This window comes from Megascapheus bottae, chromosome 14 (assembly GCF_031878675.1).
Source record: "Megascapheus bottae isolate mThoBot1 chromosome 14, mThoBot2.hap1, whole genome shotgun sequence".
Lineage (NCBI taxonomy): Eukaryota > Metazoa > Chordata > Mammalia > Rodentia > Geomyidae > Megascapheus > Megascapheus bottae.
In genome coordinates, this window is record NC_143522.1 from 54,082,498 (window position 1) to 54,102,750 (window position 20,253).

Here is a 20,253-nt window from a genome sequence, read left to right on the forward strand (position 1 = left end):
AAATCTCATGTCACCAGACAAAGCTATCGTCTCACTTATACCAGAGAGGAAAAAAAATACACATTGCCAGTTTAGACCATTCTTAGTTTATCATTTGGTCCAAATTTCATATTCAAACTACAAAAAGAAAATCTCTTAAAAAGGAAGCTACATTCACACACACACACACACACACACACACACACACACACACACGCATAGTGGAGGGAAAAATAATCAAAACAACGCCTGATACTATTGTAGCAAGATTATTAGTGAACTATGTATAAACACAACACTTGTTCATTCATATTAACATCTGAAATGAAAACCAACAACAACCCAAAAAAAAAAGTCAATGTCCATATATGGAATAAAGAAGCAAGTGGAGGTCCGGATTTCTTGTAAAAACTCTGAACAAACACTTCCATTTCTCCTAAGAGGGTCACCAGGACAGGCAGTTTCTCAACATTTGTGCTTCATGGCCAGCTAGAGATAGAAAGGTGGGGAGAAAAAAAGAGAGACCTTATTATATGCCGTTATCTGCTTCTCCATTCTTACCTCCATCTTAAGAAGCAGCTAAGATTCGGCTCTGCACTGATCACTTACCAGGTCAGTGTTGCAGGACTTTCTCAGCTAGTTCCCTGAGCATTGTGCTAGTTTGTTCCTGTTATTACTTCTGTTTGTGGATATACCCAGTATGGGTTATTTCATCCCAATGGAGAATCCAACACACCGAACTTGTGGCTTCCTGTAGGTCATGACCGCTAAGCTACACTCCTGAAATGTCAGCATTTACTGACATGAAGTATATAAAAACTCAACAGCACGCAAAGAGACCATCAGAAAACACCTATTCAATAACCTGGACATACCACCAAAGCCAAAGCTAGTGAAAATTAAATAATGTTATGAACGAGAACTGAATAATAGACTAAATGCAAATTTCGAATACAATCTTCTCTCGTTGGTATTTGAGAAATGTAGCCTATTGAAATGTTAGATCTCTATAAATGGGAAAACCAAATACCACTCAGTCATTCAATAGTTTCCCTAGTCGGAGCTTATGATGGTGTGCTTAGGGAAATAAACAGGAGGGCAAGGCAAGGACATATTGTATCAAATCTTTAGCAGGGTGCAGTGGAACATGTTTGTGGTCCCAGTCACTGAGGAAATAGGAGGACTGTGATTTGAGGCCAGCCTTGATAAAGTTAGCAGAAGACCCTATCTGAAAAGCAAGCTAAAAAATAGCAAAATGCCTGAAGGTATGGTCCAAGTGTGGAGCACTAGGCCCTGGGTTCAATCCCTAATACTGTGAAAGCAAAATAAACCCCAACAATAACAACAAAACAACCCAGATCTTTGTTTCAAGGAACCCCACAGAAGGCAGGACATAGTCTGAATCATCATTTATGTGTTCAGAGTCTGACAGGAAAGATTAATCCCTTCAGTGAGGGTCGAAAGTGACTAGGAACAACGTTCTATGGCTCAGAATTCCTTTAGGCAAAGAACAGATAGTGCACTATGGTCAGGAAATGGAAAGAAAGCCCCGCCCTTTGCACCAGGACCTTGTTTTCTTCCTCTTAGAACTGTTTGGGGTCTCCCACTCATTCCGGCCATTGGGGGTTCTGAATCATCGTGGAAGGTGTCAATAGCCCATGCTTCTAGTGCAATCATAGATTGTCTCACAACCAGGAGAGTTGGTGTCACTTCCACAAATGGATGGATGGACAAGAGTAGACCTAGTCCACCTATTGGGAAGTTAATTTCTTCATGGAAACCTCAGCAGAAGCAGTCCCTAGTACCCAATGCATGAAGACCTCCGCAGGTTTGGTTGTCACAGTGCGTCTACAGTCACGTAACTGTAAGGGTCAGGGTTTGTAAAGTTGTGAGGGTATCCGGGATCTACCACACTAAGTGCTGGAGGTTTTGTGTTTTTTGGTGTTGGAGGAAGTTCAAGACTCTTGAACTCGGAAAGTTTGCAGACAGGATATGGGATCAATCGAAAATGATTCAAACACCTCAGATGGGCCCCACTCAGTGGCCAGATTCCCAGTCCCTTTTCTGTAGAGCCCTCCTCTTCCTGCTCTGACTGAAGTCCCATGCATTAGTTAACAATGAGGACTATCAAATAAGCACAGCGCTGTTAAGCATTGGGCATAATGAATACCAGCTATAAATATTTGATCAGTGCTGCCGTCCTGCCATCCACTGAGCTGTTAACTTCCCACTAATGGGCCCACGCCAATTCCCTGCAGCTATTTGTCTTCAGCAGCGACTGTGCTGCTGTTCCACGCAGACCCTGTGCTTCTGGCAGCATGGAGCTAAGAGGAGCTGCAGGTTGTCACGAGCTAGGCTCTGTGAAGAAACACAGCTGGATGGGATGGGTTTTTACTTGAGATATTATGTTGCCGAAGGTTCTGTGTCTTTCCAAATTTCCTATGTTGACAATTAACCCCTCCCTTGACCCCCTCTCCACCAGTGAGATGGTAATAGGAGGTGGGGTCTTGGGGAGGGGATCCAATCCTCAGGGTAAAATCTTCATGAATATAATTAGTGTCCTTATAATGAGGGTGGAATGAAGTCACCATCTGAGGAAACGAACCTGTAGCAACTACAGAATTTCCTAGCACATGATCTTGAACTTCCTAGCTTCAGAATGGTGGGAAGTAAATGTCAAGCCATTTAGAGATTTCAAGATAAATTTATAAATTTACATAATTTATACAAAATTCTATGTTTACCATGTTTTGTTACAGTAGCCCCAATGGCCTAAGATGCTGATTTTTGTAGAACGTCCTATCAGTGTTGGTTTTCAACCCCTTCCTGGAATTCAGAGCTGTAGAAGGGAGGCAGGGAAAGCAGAAAGGCCATTGGATTGCACCGCATCAGAATACTTCCTGCCATGAATTTGTCATGTGACCTTGCACTGGAAAGCCATAGCTGTCTCATTCATTGGCTTCCTCCTATGTCTATAAAAATGTCTCCAACTCTATGGGTTAATTTAGGTAACAGAGTTCCCACAGGAGTTTAAACATTTCCTTTGGTTTCCTAATATATCACATAAAGGTTTCTTTCCCAACACTGTCTGTTAGCGTTATGCTCAAGGCTGGTGTTCCACCACTTGAGCCACACCTCTACTTCAGGCCTTGTGGGGTAGTTAACTGGAGAAAAGAGTTTCCTGCCTAGGCTGACTTTGAATTGCAATAGTTGAATCACAGCCTCCCAAATAACTAGGATTCCAGGCATGAGCCATTGGTGCTAAGCAAGAACAGTGCTGCTCACCTCACCTTTCCTCCCCCGCCCTCAACCAGGGCAGCCCAGTGTACTTTTCAGTGATAAATGTCAGCTGAGGACATCTAGGTGTGGGTAATAATGTTTGCCTGCTGACTCACTGCCCATGTGGGCTGTCAAAGCAAGGCACACATGGAAACACTGTGCTTTTTGGGGAAGGAGGAAGAGCACAGAGCCCCTGCTTTCCAAATGGCTGAGCCTGGGCCAAACCAACAGCTCAGAAAAGAACACTTCCACAAGCCAGGCTAAGGGGTACTGTGGGGAGGGAGGGGGTGCAGGGAGGAGAAAGATCACTTTCCATCTGTTCAGTAGGGCACAAAGTGATTTCATCTCACTCCTCACTCTCCTGCCTGCATTGTGAGGGGGGTCTCTGGAATGGTTACCAGAGTAAAGATGCTTTTCTTTTTTTTCCCCATATATTTTTTATTGTAATTAATAGAAGGGTTACATTGTATTTACCAGCTAGAAGTTGCATTACTTCACATACATTAATTCCCTTTCTCATGTCTTGGTCCCTATTTCCCTTCCCCCACCCCCTGCCCTCATCTTGTTTTCCCCCCTTCCCTATATTATTTCAAATAACCAAATAAGCATATACACAATATATCAGATAACAAGGTGAAATACTATAACTATATGAGATATCCAAGGGATAGCAAAAGTAACATAGTACATTAAGGACAACAATCGCTCCTTATATAGTTTTTGTTTCTGTACCCTGGAGGTCCTTTCATTTAGTGTCATACTATATGTCCTTATGTATCTAGGTTTTGCTCTATTGTAAATCTCTGCTAGGAGAGCCCAAGGTTTCTTCTGATTATGACAAATGAGGGAAACCATTGAGCCTATGTTCCTTTGAGTCCAGCTTACTTCACTTAATATGATTTTTTTCTAAGTCTTTCCATTTCCTTACAAATGGGCGATGTTGTTCTTTCTGACAGCAGCATAGAACTCCATTGCGTATAAATACCACATCTTATTGATCCACTCATCAACTGAGGGGCATAAAGATGCTTTTCTATGGCTATCTCAAAAGGTGTGCCAAATGTTCTTCTGTGTTTGGGTGTCCTTATTCGAGCTGGAGCTTGCAGAGACCATCACCTGGAATTTCTGTTCTCTGCTCAGCACTGCCATGTCCACTGTGCTTCTCTTGTAAACCCAGCTCACTCTTTGAGTCAACAAAGCTATACATGTCTGGGGAGGGGGGAGTGGGGGGGGGGACAGGGGAAGGTTTAGATTCCATCTTCCCCAGTGTAGACTTAGCCAGTGAATAACATCTTCATGGTGGTGAGCCTGTGTCAGAGTGCCCAAACCAGGGCCCATAACTTTCTTAAAGAGGTCAAAATGCTCCTTAAAAGTACTGCCAGATCGCTGGGTATAGTGGCTCACGCCTGTAATCCTAGGTACTCAGGAGGCTGAGACCTGAGCATCAGGTTCAAAGCCAGCCCAGGCACAAAGGACCTGAGTGAGACTCTTATCTCCAGTTAACCTCTAGAAAATGGGAATTGGGGCTTGGCTCAAGGGTGGGGTGGTAGCCTTGAGCTGAAGAGCTCAGGGACAGGGCCCATGCCAAGTTCAAGCCCCATGGCCCACAAAAAAAAAGAGTACTGCCAATGTGAGTGATTCCTGAAGATACACTCCACCAGTTTTAGAAAACCGAAGTCTGACTTTGATATTAGCTCACACTCCCTTACACAGCAACCAATTCTACTAGAGGGGAAACTGAGTCAAAGGCTGTCTAATCTCTCTCTGGATTCATCCTTCTCCACTAAGAGGAATTAGCTGCCTGGCCTGGATCCTCCAGTGATCCCTAGATGATAGTGGTTCTTCAATTTCTGCTCTGACAGGATCTGTTTCAAGGGATAGTCTCTGTTTAGGTTTTATCAAGTAAAAAGGAAATATTTTAAAGTAGTTGTATAAGTAGAAACCTTGGGCTCTCCTAGCAGAGATTTACACTAGAACAAAACCTAGATACATAAGACCATATAGTATGACGCTAAAAGAAAGGACCTCCAGGATACAGAAACAAAAGCCATATAATGAGCGATTGTTGTCCTTAATGTACTATGTTATCTCTCATCTCTTTTGCTGTCTCTTGGTTATCTCATATTATAGTATTTCACCTTGTTATCTGATATATTGTATATATGCTTATTTGGTTATTTGAAATAATATAGGAAGGAGGGAAAACAAGATTAGGGGAGGGGTGGGGAGGGAAGTAGAGACCAAGACATGAGAAAGGATTTCAATGTTTGTGAAGTAATGCACCTTCTATCTGGCGAATATAATGTAACCTTTCTATTAATTACAATAAAAATATATGGAAAAAAAAGAATTCACCATGTCAATTTGTGAGTAAAATGCATCTTGAGCGATCTCCCCCCCTTTCATCATTCAGCCCGTACTCCCCCAAAGTGGCCCAGCTCCTCAATTTCCTTGCTATTATTTTCTCATATGCACATTGAGTATTACGACTTCATTTCCCATTTTTCCTCTCTCTCTTTTTCTGCTCCTTCTCCCTTTGACCTCAGTCCCTCCTCTTTCCAAAAAAAGACCAACACTCCATATATTCCGGCTTCCTCATATTCATTTTGTTCAAACGTAAGTTAGTTGTTTCCAGGAATTATACCAGTGGCTCTCCTCCTGCATATACCATGCATTAGCTAATATGCTTGTGCATGTATAAGTATGACTTTGTATATGGTTACAGACATTTATAATTTAGATCTAATATCCATGTATGAAAGGAAACATACAGTCTTTTAGCTTCTCTGAGCCTGACTTACTCACTTCACACACACATACACACACACACACACACACACACACGTGTGCGCACACACACACACACACACATACACACACATACACACACACACACACACATTTTTTTTTTTGCAGGCTGGTATCAGCTTTAATATAAGGCCCTCCCATGTCTTCGCCCTCTGAACCCTGAAAGCAGACAACCTTCGCCTCTATTCCTTCCCAGTCTTCCTACTTGTAGCTGTGCTGAGGGTTCCTGGTCACCAGTCAGGAATACAGTGCTCATTAAAGTGACAGCAGCAGGAGGGAGTTCAGCAGAAATGACTCAGTTCTCCCCTAGGAGATGGGCCCTATTAACACTTTGTTCTAAGTTACTGATAAGGAAACTGGGAATTGAGAAATTAAGTACTCACCCAAGGTCACTGATATGGTAAATGACAGAACTAGATTCAAACACCAGGTGTTAACTACGAATTTTCCCAGCTACCCAGCCAAACTTGGCCACGGTATCAGGGGAACAACAGCCTGAGCCAAGAATCCAGGCCTTGTCAGTGTTTGTGCAACCCCAGGGAGGGCTGTTTCTGCTGATCACATCCAGGTATTGTCTATCCCACCTTAGGAAGAAGGATTTCACAGCTTCCTCCATAACCTGGTTCATGGTTTAGCCATTAACCGAAACCCCCATTTTGGCAGAATTTTATCAGCACACTGGTGATTGCTCTGCTTTGTATGAAAGGGCACGGAAGGTAAGTGTCTGCACTTCCACCCTTCCCAGCTGTGAGGATAGTGATGAAATGATTTCCTGTATCCAGCTCTCCCCCTAAAGCTCCTCCAGGTGCTCCTCCCCCCACTTTCCACCCCCCATTTCCACGTAAGTTGCTGTTGTTAGGAATGAAGCTGGGGTTGGAGTTCTAGCATTTTCATCTTATCATTTTCTGGAGAAGGCTGGAGAAGGGAGGGAAAGATGAGGAAAACCATGAGCCTGAGTCTATTGTCTCTGCAACAGCGGTAGCAATCTAAAGCCCAGCCTCCAGCAGGCCGTCTACATTTTTCAGACAGATCTGGCATCTTCTCCACTGGGGAACTCCACCCAGGCCCCATGGGCAGCACTGCAGTGAGATCATGGAAGAGAAGAAATGACACACTCTAGATAGGGCTAAGCCAAGAAGGGAATGGAGTCAGAGCCCCCAGGAGGGCCTGAGTGAGGCCTGCCTGCCTGCCTGCCTGCCTTCCTTCCTTCCTTCCTTCCTTCCTTCCTTCCTTCCTTCCTTCCTTCCTTCTTTCCTTCCTTCTTTCCTTCCTTCCTTCCTTCCTTCCTTCCTTCCTTCCTTCCTTCCTTCCACCTTCCCTCCCTCCCTCCCTCCCTCCCTTTTCTTCCTTCCTTCCTTCCTTCCTGCCTGCCTTCCTTTCTTCCTCCCTCCCTCCCTCCTTCCTTTCTTCCTTCCATTTCCTCCCCCACCCCCTGTCCTTTGTCCTCCAGTCTCCCTCTCTGTCTCCCTCTTCCTTTCCTTTCTTTTCATTTCGTGCAGGTAACTCACGAATTTAGGATTTTGCTGCTCTTGCTTTTCTTTTTCACTTAAGACTGGCACTCTACCACTTGAGCTACAGCACCACTTTTTGATGCTTAATTAAAGATAAAATTCTTACAGACTTTCTTGACTGGGTTGGCTCTGAACCATGATCTTTAGATCTTAGCCTCATAAGTAGCTAGGATTGAGTCACAAGCACCACCCAGCTGGGATTGAACTCACTATTTCACACTTGCGAGGCAGGTACTTTATCATAGGAGTTCTTTTGGCTCGGGCTATTTTTGACAGAGGGGCTTACTTTTTGCCATCATATTTGCATAGCAGGCACACACCACTCTGCTCATTTTTCTGTTGAGAAGGAGATTTATGAACATTTTGGCCTGGGCTCACCTAGTACTCTGATCTACCCAAGTAGCTAGAGTACAGGAATGAACTACCAAGACCTAGTTATTTGGTGCCTTGTTGCTGGTTCTAACTTGCAACATAAAGGTTTTCTATTGTTATTTCCTCAGCAAGAGTGGGACATTCTGTCGAAGCAATCCCCCCTCCTCCCAGGGTCACTTGAAAATTATGATGTTGATAGGATAATACACGTCATCAACCCAAGTTGTTTCTGGAAATCTTAATTCAAATCACAAGCCAGAAAGAATAGTCGACCGACTCTAAATGCAATGATAGCCATAAATTCTAGCACTTGACTAGTGGGGCCTCTTTTCTTTTCAGTGTATGGCTGCTTTAGATAATGGCTGCTAGGTAACTTCCTACCATCCTGCCTTTCTGAAAGCCAGATATCAGTGAATTATGAATGGACAGGCAACTGTGCAGAGCCCAGTCACATGGAAAGTCCATTGAAGATCCAGGGGCAGTTCCGCACACACTTAGCCACTCTCTCTGGGGAACTTCTGAGGTGAGAGCTTGCTCTGTATATGATAAGTGATATAGGACATCAATTATGTGCTAGAGAAGAAATAGGGTGGAAATCACATTCTAGTAGCCTCAAGGTCACCAGCCCTTATGATCGTATTTTCATAAACTTGTGCAACCATTATTATGCAAAGATATAGAAATTTCATCATCCCCGAAGTTTATCTCCTGACTCTTACCAGTCATCACACATCAATGTTATTATTTCGAGCCTAGTTATAATAGATTTACTTTTGAAACTTGAACTGTAGACTCATACAATATGTTCCCTATATCCAGCTTCTTTTGCTCAGTAATATTTAATTTAATCTTATGGTATTGTATCATAGTATCAAGATATACTATGATAGGGCATTTAGGTTGTTTCCAAGTTGAAGTAATTATGAGTAAAACTGCTATCACTTTTCTTACACCAGACTTTTGATGTATACATGAAATCAGGTATGTTAGTGTTATGTGCCCACAAATAGTATTCTTAGCTTCAATAGATATTGCAGTTTTTTTTTAACCAATCCTGGGGCTTGAACTCTAGGCCTTGGCATTGTCCATGAGCTTCTTTTGCTCAATGCTAGCACTCTACCATTTGAACTACAGAGCCTCTTCCAGCTTTTTCTGAGTCCCTTATTGGAAACAGGAGTCTCACAGACTTTCCTACCCTGGCAGGCTTCAAACTGCAATCTTTTGATCTCAGCCTCCTGAGTAGCTAGGATTATAGGTACGAGCCACTGGTGCCAGGCAAAATCATTTGAAAGTAATTATTGCATTTGACAGTTTCAAGTACAATGGATGAGAATTCTCTTGGTTCCACATTGTGGACTGCGGTATTGTTAGCCTTTTATAGTTGTCACTCTAGTGGGCCCCAAAGTGGCACCTGGTGCGTTTAACTTATAGTTCCTTTATGATGATGAATTATTCTGCAAGCAACAATACCAAAGGATGATGCAATAGCACCATGGATTCTTGAAAGTTTTGGCCAAGAGCAAGAACATGAGACATTATTTCATTGTTCTATTAACGCTGAAACTTGAGCCTTAAACTTCTGTATGAAAACTAAAGGTGGTATGTATGTATGTATGTATGTATGTATGTATGTATGTAATCCCTCTCCCTCCCCCTTCCCTTTCCCTACCTACCTATTATCTACCTCTGTGTGTACAGGTACTAGGGCTTGAACTCAGGACACAGGCACTACTCCTTAGCTTTTTGGCTCAAGGTTGTTGCTCTACCATTTGAGTCTCACAGACTTTCCTGCCCAGGCTGGTTTTGAACTGTGATCCTCAGATCTCAGCCTCCTGAGTAGCCCAGCCTGGTTTATATTTCTTAACACAAAGTCAAGATCTTAAGGTCAGAGATAAGCATGGGACATGGGAAAGAAGAAACTAACTATGAGAAGACAATCTGTGTGACTCTGTTAAGTAATTGGCAGCTGATGGAGATTGCCAAGAGAAGATGGGGAATAAGAAGAGGCTTCATTTTGTTTCTCCCACCATAGGAAATACACTGAAATAGAGTTTCTTGGCAAGCTCCCCTCTCTTCTGCTCCCTGACAACGAGAGCTGAGGTTCCTGCCTTTTGTTGGCCCACCTTGTGTGCAGTTTCGGCGAACTGCTGGGCACTGTTCTTCATGTCTTCTGTCTTCTCTTCCGCGCGGCCTAGCCGTTCCCCGCGCTCATTCAAGGCCTGGCTGGCCTTCTGTACTGCGCTGGTCACACTATCAGCAGCTGAATGAAGGATGCTGTTTCCTGGGAAGAGAAGAGCAAGGACATGAGGAGCTGGCTCAGCTCAACAAGCAACGGCGTCAGGAAGAGTTTCTTTGTTTATGTATTGAATTCTTACTTGGTTTTTCTGCTAAAGGCTGGTGCTGTATCAATGGAACCATGCATCATCATCATCATCATCATCATCATCACCATCATCATTTAACAATAAGAGTCTCATTTTTTTCACCCCGTGGGCTGGCTTGGAACCCTGGAGCCTAGGTTACATTCTGTCTGTCTGACTGACATAGAGGATGAACAATCACAGCCACACTTCAGGACTTACAAAATCCTGGTTGATTCTTTCTACACCTATCCATTCTGCCAGCACTCTTACTGGTGAGGCTGGAGGAGATGGGGGTTATCTGGGCTAAGATTTGGCTTGTCACGGTAAATAGGAATCCTGAGATGTTCATACATTAGGAAAGTATAGTAAGACATATGTCATTCTTATATGTCCTTATTTCCTTCTGACCTGAAGTTTATGTGAATAATCAAAGGAATAGGGTCACAAAGATTTCCTAGAATAATTCTCTATATACCTTTTATCTACCACTAATGTATGGCTTCTAAGAGTTATGATTTAGCCTCAAAGTTCACCTCAAAGTTCAGTTTATTTCCTAACCTGGGCTCAGAGGGTTGGACTCTATTATATAAAATAAGGGTTCTAAGTACTGTATGGCATCAAATAATTACAGAATCAGCTAAAAGAAATTTGGTACTCCCTAACTCAGGAATGATGATACCAAAGAAAGTTGAAAATATAATTACAATAAAAATATATGAAAAAAATTTGAAAAAAATATTACATCTTAAAATTATTACATCACAGTTTTGCTATCCCATTTTCCAAGACCAAGCAGTAAAAGTCAGTGTTGAAGAACTTCCAACTGTCTAACTTACTGAGAACTAGCAACCTGCAATATGACAACCAAGAAAATTTATAGCTTTTGTTAGTATTGAGTGGAAGATACTCAGTGACATTTTAAGTAATAGCTTTATGTCTTTGAAAGACTTTATGACATCATTTAATTTTATATATGGCATAGATACATCTAGCCACAGACAACTTTTAATAGAAATGAAATTTATTCTGCAAAAACTCCTTATAGTCTCTTCTGTGGCGGTGGGGGGTGGTTAGTCTGTGGTCAGGCAAGCAAAGTAGAGGAAGCACTCAGGAAATGGTTTTCTACTTTTCTATTTTTTTAGGAGTGGATTTCAAGGGCTTCAACCACACACTAAGGGAAGAATGGGCTTAATGTTGTGTCACCAGATGTAGCTAGCAACACATGAAGATGAAGAGAACATAGTACAAATGGGTGAGAAGCAGAGAAGCTGGAGCTTGGGAAACATCTGACAGAGTACAATTGAGAGAGAAGAGCTGGGACTTGAGAACACCTTTAGGGGAAAGCTTGGTATCCTCTTTGCTTTCATATCATACTTGTAGAAGACAGCCTGTCATCACTGCCTAGCACTTACATAAGGTATTGTAACATGAAGCACCTTCAAAAACATCATTTGAAGGGTTGGGTGTTTGACCTAGTGGTAAAGTGCTTGCCTAGCATGCATGAAGAGCCAGGTTCAATTCCTTGGTACCATGTATATAGAAAAACTGGAAATGGTGCTGTGGCTCAAGTGATAGGGCTCTAGCCTTGAGAAAGACCAAGGAAGTGCTCAAGGCTCTGAGTTTAAGCCCCAGGACTGGTAAAATAAATATCATTTGATTGAACAAAAATTCTACTGAGGGGGCTGGGAGTTTGGCCTAGTAGAGTGCTGTGGTTCAAGTAGTGGAGCTCTAGCCTTGAGAAAGTCTAAGTACAGTGCTCTAGTCCTGAGTTCAAGCTCTAGGACTGGCAAAAAATATTCTACTGAGAAGACAGATTGCGGGGTAAAGAGGTGTCTAAAAGATCATGCAACCAGAGAAATGACATGGCTACCACTGGACACTGGTTTTTCCACTGACCTGTTATTCTGCACCTTCTTTTTTTTTTTCAGTTGTGGGGCTTGAACTCTGGACCTAGTGCTGTCCCTGAGCTCTTCAGCTCAAGGCTACCCATGGAGCTCCAGCACCACTTCCAGTTTTCTAGAGGTTAGTTGGAGATAAGAATCTCTTGGACATTAGTGCCTTGAGCCTCAGATCTCAGCCTCATGAGTAGCTAGGATTACAGGTGTGAGCCACCACACCTGGCTTATCTAAGCTAATAATAATAATAATAGTAATAATAATATTTATTATTTAATAATAATAACAATAATAATAATTATTATTTTGTCAGTCCTGGGGCTTGAACTCAGGGCCTGAGCACAGTCCTTGGGCTTTCTCAAGGCTAGAGCTCTATCACCTGAGCCACAGCACCACTTCTGGCTTTTTCTATGTATGTACTGAGAAATCAAATCCCAGTCTTTATGCATGCTAGGCAAGAACTCTTACTACTAGGCCAAACTCCCAGCTGCACCTTCTTTATAACCACTGTAACAGAATCATGAGCCAAGTAGCAAGCAGATGGGTTGTGACAGCTCATTTCCCAAGGTAATGCCTGATCATTTCTGTCTTCAAAGTTCTCCCACTGGGAAATGAAGATACTGCCGATGCCATATTACAAGTTAAGTGATGAAGCTAATAGATGGGAAAGGTGAATGGGTAAGGGACTGGAAGGTGTAGAGGAGTGAGAGAAGACGCAAGGAAATCCCTTTCTCATTTTTTTCATATACTCACAATTTAGGATTTCACTCACAGAGGAAAACATGGGGTTGGGAGTATGCAACTTCATAGTTATAATACATGAAATTGAAGGGATTTAACAATTAGTAGCCATACAATTTAAAGTGTAAATAACCAAGACTTGTCTTTTCTTATTAGAAAAGGCATCATCAATGCATGGCTTCTAAGATCCATCAGCCCGAAGTTCAGTTTCTTTCCTAACCATGGCTCTGATGGTTGGATTCCATCTAGCATGTGTGTGATGTGGCTAGCATAAGATGGGGATTCTCAGCCCCGCACAGCACTGGGAAGCTTCTTCCAGAACCAGTTAGAAGAAACTCAGCATTGTCTAATCCCACATTGCCTAATTCAGGAACGATGAGAACGAAGAAAATTACATCTTAAATTTTATGTCACAATCTTGCCATCCCATTTTGCAAGACTGAGTAACAAAACTGCTCATAGGATCTCCTAGCTACACACAGTTGTGTTTCTGGAATAAATGAGCTATGGATAAGCCACGACTTCCTTGAAACTGATGTTGTATATAATATCTGGTAACAGCACATCCACTTAGGATACTGTTTAACTGGTCCTGGATACATATATAAAGAAAGGAAACTGAAAGGAAACAAATGCCATCTTCACCATATAAAGGTTATACTGCTGGGTCCTATAAATAAGAAATCTACCTTAAGTTAATTTTAGGCAGAAGATTTTTGAACAGATCTTAGCTGAGATTTTCTATCTCAGTTTAGATTTTCTTCCTTAGTTTCAATCCTATCCAGGCTCAGTGAAATCCTATCACCTTGGTCAAGATTCAGGTCTCAAGCTTTTTTTCCCTTCCTCTCAGCTCTGCAAATGCTATGTCTCTGATGCTTGATGGAGTATAGTCATGGCTTCTATGAATACCAGCTGGGTCACAAGGTCCTTGTTCACTCTGCCAGCCATTCCCTAAGTCCTTACTCTTTCTTCTGTTTTATCTCGAATCTTCTGTTCACTGACTTTCTGGGATCTCTTACTTATACTATGAATTCCAGGATTCTATCCTTTACCTTCCTCTGACTCTTCCTACACCACTATTACCCACATCATGGCTTTGTTGGATAAGTCTTTCACTTTTCACAAGGTTGTGCTACTGAGCTTAGAGCCATATGCTTTTCTACTGCACAGCCTCCCAAAGTCATCTCAAATTCAGCATGTCTGGACCAGGTGTGTGGCCTAGTGGTAGAGTGCTTGCCTAGCAAAGCCCTGGGTTCCCTTCCTTGGTACCACATACACAGAAAAAGCTGGAAGTGGTGCTGTGGCTCAAGTGGTGGGATGCTAGCCTTGAGAAAGTTCAAGGACAGTGCCCAGGCCCCGAGTTCAAGCCCCAGAACTGACTAAAAGTAAGTCAGGATGTCCAAATCTGAACTATTATCTCACCCTTCATGGTTCCTTCACATTTGAGGTCTTTGTTTCAGTAAATAATCCCCAAAGCTGCTCAGCTCCTTACCCCAGCTCTACATCAAGTCTGTATTCTCTTCTTCTGCTTCATGCAACTGAAGATTGCTTCTTCTATGGCTTTATACACTGTGCCAACTTTACCAATTTTCTGGCCTGATACACATGCATGAACTTTACCTACAACTCAAATAATTGCTAGTAATGAAATTATGATTCAAACTGCATGAAATGTGTTGAGGCTTTTAGTATGTGCTGAAAATTGCTCCCTGAAAGATGTATTCAACATTTGAAACTATTCACAAAATGCTTCCCATTTGTGAGGCACTGGTATATTGACACAATTGGCAGAATCACTTCAAGGGAGTGATCTAATTCACCTAGTCTTCAGTCTTCATTTCTTAAATGTGGTCATGTCATCTATCTCATACACTACTGTGGAGATGTATAGAAAGTGCCTGCAAATGCTCAGTATAAATTTCTCTCCACCTGCCTTCATGTTTACATGTGCTCTTTAAAGAATCTTGCAAAAAATGGCACAAACCTGCCAAATTCCATTGCATCTCTCCCTCTTTCCTTTCCATATCCTAGTCATGAGACTAGGTGCTTTGAAGCTCACAGAAGACGCGATACATATACTCATGCAATCAAGGCATGCTTTTCAGGTAGGATATTTTACTCACAAGGTAGGGACCATCATAGTGAACTGAGTTAAATCTGGAAATAAATCAGCCTCCTGAGGCAGAGAGAATGGCAATTCTCTCTAAATAGGCAGGAAGCATATTAATACCCACATTTATTCAAGCAGTCCCAGAAAGAAGCTGCCAACCACAGCAAATAAAGTCAACTGCTTTTCCAATTACAGTCTCTGGAGACCACCGCAGAGCAGTCTCGCCTCAGTGAGATTGTCTTCATCAGCTCCAGGCAGGGCCTATTTTAACATATATAATGTATAAATATATATGTTATAAATATATAAAATCATTGTCAAGTGATTCAGCTTTTACTGAGGCAAATTTGAGGCAAAGTTATAGCCAACAATTAGATGGAAAATCCTTTTTTTAATGCATACAAAAATGAGAAGAAAAGAGTAAAATATTGAAATGTAACAGGAAAAGAGAAAAAAGACAGATTTTAGAAGCATAGAATATAATAAACAACTTACACAACAAAATAAGTCTATTTTCCCGGACTTCAGGTTGTATCTGGTAATAAAATATTGGCGGGTTTTTTTTTTGCTATTCCTGGGGCTCGGACTTAGGGTCTAAGTCCTTGGGCTTTCTCAAGGCTAGGGTTGTACCACTTTAGCCACAGCACCACTTCTGGCTTTTTCTGAGTATGTGGTACTGAAGAGTTGAACCCAGGTCTTCGTGTATGCTAGGCAAGCACTTTACCACTAGGCCAAACTCCCAGCCCTAAAATATTTAAATTTTACAACAGAGAAAGAAGCCACCTGAACAGAATTTTCAGCAGGAACTTCCTTTAAGAAATACATATACATCTGTTTGAAGTATAAACTACTCATACTCATCTTTGGAAAATAAGGCAGATAGAACATCATCTAAAAACAAATGATTGATAAATATATGTGTATCTGTACTCATCGGTGGACACACTTATCCAAAAATCTTTTTTTTTTTCCTGTTGATTATGGGGCTTGAACTCTGGGTCTGGGCATTGTCCCTGACTCTTCAGCTCAAGGCTAGCACTCTACCCCTTGAGCCACAGCACCACTTCTGGTTTTCTGGTCATTAATTGGAGATAGGAGTCTCATGACTTTTGTGCAGGGCTGGCTCAGAACCATGATCCTCAGATATCATCCTCTTGAGTAGCTAGGATTACAGGCATGAGCCACTGGAACCTGGCCAAAAATATTTCTTAAGAGCAGAATTTAGTAACAGTGTTGCTCAGCCTAAGTCTATTCTATAGTCAAATCTAATTACACAATAAAGCCCCACTTACCCATAATAACTTACAGGGAATCAAATTTACATTATATGTATTTATTAGCTTTCATTCTAATAAAAGAAACTCACAAAAATTGTCAGGGATGTCTATCATACTAAACCTGTTAGTGGACCAAACACTATGGCTCTCATACTATATGTCCTAACTGCACAACAATAATTTTCTCTCTGAGTAGAGTAAATGAGTCGTATTATCTTTTCATCTATGATAATAATTTTCTTAGCAAAACCATTTCCATGGGTACCCCTTAAACAGTAAAGACAATATAGCATTTTCTTTTTGGGGGGTGTGTGTGTGTGTGTGTGTGTGTGTGTGTGTGTGTGTAAGAGGAATCTAGAACTCAAGACCTCATGCTCTCACTTGTGTTTTTCATTCCAGGCAGGTACTCTACCCTGTGAGCCACCGCTCCACCACTTCTGGTGTGTGCTCGCTCGTGCTCTCTCTCTCTCTCTCTCTCTCTCTCTCTCTCTCTCTCTCTCTCTCTCTCTCTCTCTCTCTCTCTCTCTCTCTCTCTCTCTCTCTCTCTCTCTCCCCCTCCCTCCCTCCCTCCCTCCCTCCCTCCCTCCCTCTCTTTTTGCTGGTGAACTGGAAATAGGAGTCTTAAAGATTTTTCTATCCAGACTGGCTCTAAACGGATCCTCATATATCAGCTACTTAGTAGCTAGGGGTACAGGCATGAGCCACCAGTGCCTGGTTTCTTTAAGATTTGTGAATGTCTAGCTCTTCATACTGACTAATCAATACTAAAGAATACTGCTGCATTTCAATGCTAGACAACCTCTAGTAATTCTCTTTTAAGATGGGAATTCTTCAGAAAGGTTGAATCTGGTTTGTAGTTTTGTGGTAATGACTTATCAGATAAATTCTGTACAATCCCTGGCTACATAAGCCCTTCTAATAAAAAAGGAAGCGCTGTTAACTTATGCAGGGCCCACAGTGTCAGCATCAGCCAGTCACAGAGCAATTTTCATTTATGATGGGACTTGTTGACTAGGTGGCAGCTACTGTGGTCAGATGTGGAAGATACACTTACCCTTATTTAATAGGTAAGGGAATTCATGCTTACATGATCACCTTGTATTGACCCTGAATCTCTTAACAGCTATGTCAGAACCTCCCAAAGTAACTCTGTGGATTTAAAAAAAACTCTGTTTTATTGTCAGAGTGACAATAAATCACTCTGACAATAAACACTGTTTCTTGAACATTGTTACTCCTTTCCATGTTTTTCTCCCATGAATTTTTAAAAGTGCTACAAGAAAACACTTCTATGTAAAAATGGGTGAAATATGATCTTGGCTGGATTTTTTTTAAAGAAATGTGAAAAAAAAAAAACAGGTCTGAACTCAGAGCCTTGCTTGCTCTCTTAGCACTTGACTACTACAGCCATGTCTTCAGTCCAGCTCTTTTCTTGGTTATATGTCTTTCTTTTTTTTTGCCAGTCCTGGGCTTGGGCTTGGGACCTGAGCACTGTCCTTGGGCTTTCCTCAAGGCTACCACTTGAGCCACAGCACCATTTCTGGCTTTTCTATGTATGTGGTACTGAGGAATCGAACGCGGGTCTTCATGCATGCTGGGCAAGCACTCTACCACTAGGCCAAACTCCCAGTCCTTGGTTATATTTCTGAGTGGAGTTTTCTGCCTAGGGTGACTTCAAACTGGGCTCCTTTGGATCCCAGCCTCTTGAGTAGCTAAGATGACAGATGTGAGCCATTTGTACCTAGCTCTGTTTGGAAAACAGATACCAAGCTAATAGAAACTATGAGCATAAAGAAGGTAGCAGTGAGAGCAGGAGAGTGTTCTGGAGTTAAGTTTACCAAATTTATTTACTCAGAGGACTCTTGCATGGACCTCTTAATAGAGGAATTCTTGTGTTGAGAAATGCTACAATAAACCTACTTACTGATTCTTAAAGGAGAAAAGGAATAAATCCAGGCTGTCCCCATCAATTTAGCAATAGATAGACAAGTCATGTAATTACATTAAAAAAGCTTGCATTATAGAGGCAGTGGAACAGATATAGCAAGTTGAATGGCAGTTCTAGAATTAACTTGTGTTCCAAGTTGGTGGCTAATTTCAGGGACCATGAAGTTTGTTTGTTGCCTGGAGCTACATAATAAAGAAAAATACACTTGGTGCTCAAGAAGGCTCTGTAAGCTCATAAACTCTAGAGTCTACTTGAAGACCTTGGAGTTACCTATTGTTTGAATTACCAGAGGAAGAGGAATGGACCCATCTATCAGGTAAATGTCTTCTATTGGCCACGTTAAGGTAATTTACTGGAACTCTAAAGGCTCAGATAAAAAAGCTCCTATTCCCACAGTCTATCCTACGGCCAATTGCGAGTTCACACACACCTCAATTCACTGCTCCAGGGTTCTCAATGACAAAGACCATACATGCAGGATTTTATCCATGTTTCAACAGTTAAACTCAGAATATACAGAAAAGTTCATCAGTCTCTTGGTATGCATTTAATTTCGGTTCTTATTAATATGCTCTTACAAGAGTTATGGTAACCCTAACCAATTAAAATTCAGGGACAAATCATTTCATCCTGTTCCCCCCCACCTCCCTCTCTGCCCTGGAGAATATCAGGTTATCTGAAGTGCACCTTCCAAAAGGGAACTCTTGTTTTGAGGTTCAAATTGTATTTTGCTTCCTGTCTGGTAATATATGGTGACAGACCAGCTCTGATTTGCAGGTTTCTGCTTTTTTTTACAGTTTAATTGGGCAGATTTTGCTCTAAACACAATAATTTCAAGAATATATCAATACAGATAGATCTTTAGATCTAGTTCTATATAGTCCTGCATAGCGCTCTATCTATCTATCTATCTATCTATCTATCTATCTATCTATCTATCTATACCTATATATAATTTGAAAGTTCTGCTCAATACATGAGATCTACTACCCATTAGCTGGGCAACCTTGAACAAACAACGACCCTGTTTGTGCTTCAGTGTCCTTACTGCCCATGGGGTTGGTTTAGCAGCTACCTCATGAGGCTGGATGTGAGGAGCACTTGAGGTAATGCACAAATAGGGTACCTAGAACAATGTCTGTCGTAGACACTTAGCATCAGCTAGGACTACAAATAGAAGCTGTCATTAACTGGTACAACTTCTCTGCTAGGCTTTCTACTTCAGCTTGCCTTTCTTACTTTCCGCATGGTAAAAATTATTGAAAGAGGGCTGGGAGCATGGCCTAGTGGTAGAGTGCTTGTCTAGCATGCACAAAACCCTGGATTCAATTCCTAGGTACCTCATACACTGAAAAAGCTGGGAGTGGTGCTATGGAGCGCTAGCCTTGAGAATGCTCAAGGACAGTGACCAGGCCCTGAGTTCAAGCTCAGTACTGGCACCTCTCAGACATCTCTGTAACTAAGTTCTCCATGCAAGGATTCCCTCCTAAGATTGCTCCATCAAACTCACCAGCCATCTGGCACTAGACCACAAGCTCTCTGACTTGTTCCTTTGAAGGCTGTTGTTTTTCTTTGGCTTCAAGAATTATTCATTATTTTGGGGTCCTTCTAAGCATTTTTTATTTTTATGCATAGGAATAATAGGAGATCAGCAAGATCTGGGCTTGAATTTGGTTCTGTCAAATTCTAGGCATCTTTCTCCTCCATCTGCTGTCCTGCACTTCCAGAATTCACATCTACTCTGTCTCCCATGTTGCAACTTAGCTTTGACTCTAATTAGACCACTATATCTCACATCTAAAATGTCCATGGAGTTCAGAACATTCTATCTAAGCAAAGGCATTTTGCCCTCCATTTTATAAATAGTCACTATGTGACTACTTTATGTTCTGCTCAATGATCCCACAACCTGCATGGTTTTCCTGCAATTGGTTTCTAGGCTCCCAGTTCATTTTCCTTCTAGACTCCT

At 41.8% G+C, this 20,253-nt stretch overlaps 1 protein-coding gene across 2 annotated transcripts in view; it reads right to left on the reverse strand.

The window, feature by feature from the left end:
• Positions 1–234: 234 nt before the first annotated feature.
• The window catches only part of Stxbp6 (syntaxin binding protein 6), a 256,606-nt gene continuing 236,587 nt past the window's right edge, over positions 235–20,253 (reverse strand). For both annotated transcript variants that reach the window (XM_090345319.1, XM_090345321.1), the window contains exons 5-6: positions 10,073–10,230; positions 235–468 (exon numbers count right to left, since the gene is read on the reverse strand). In XM_090345319.1, coding sequence (XP_090201445.1) covers positions 445–468; positions 10,073–10,230 — 182 coding nt within the window. In that variant the 3' untranslated portion in view covers positions 235–444. The remainder of the gene's footprint in view (positions 469–10,072; positions 10,231–20,253) is intronic.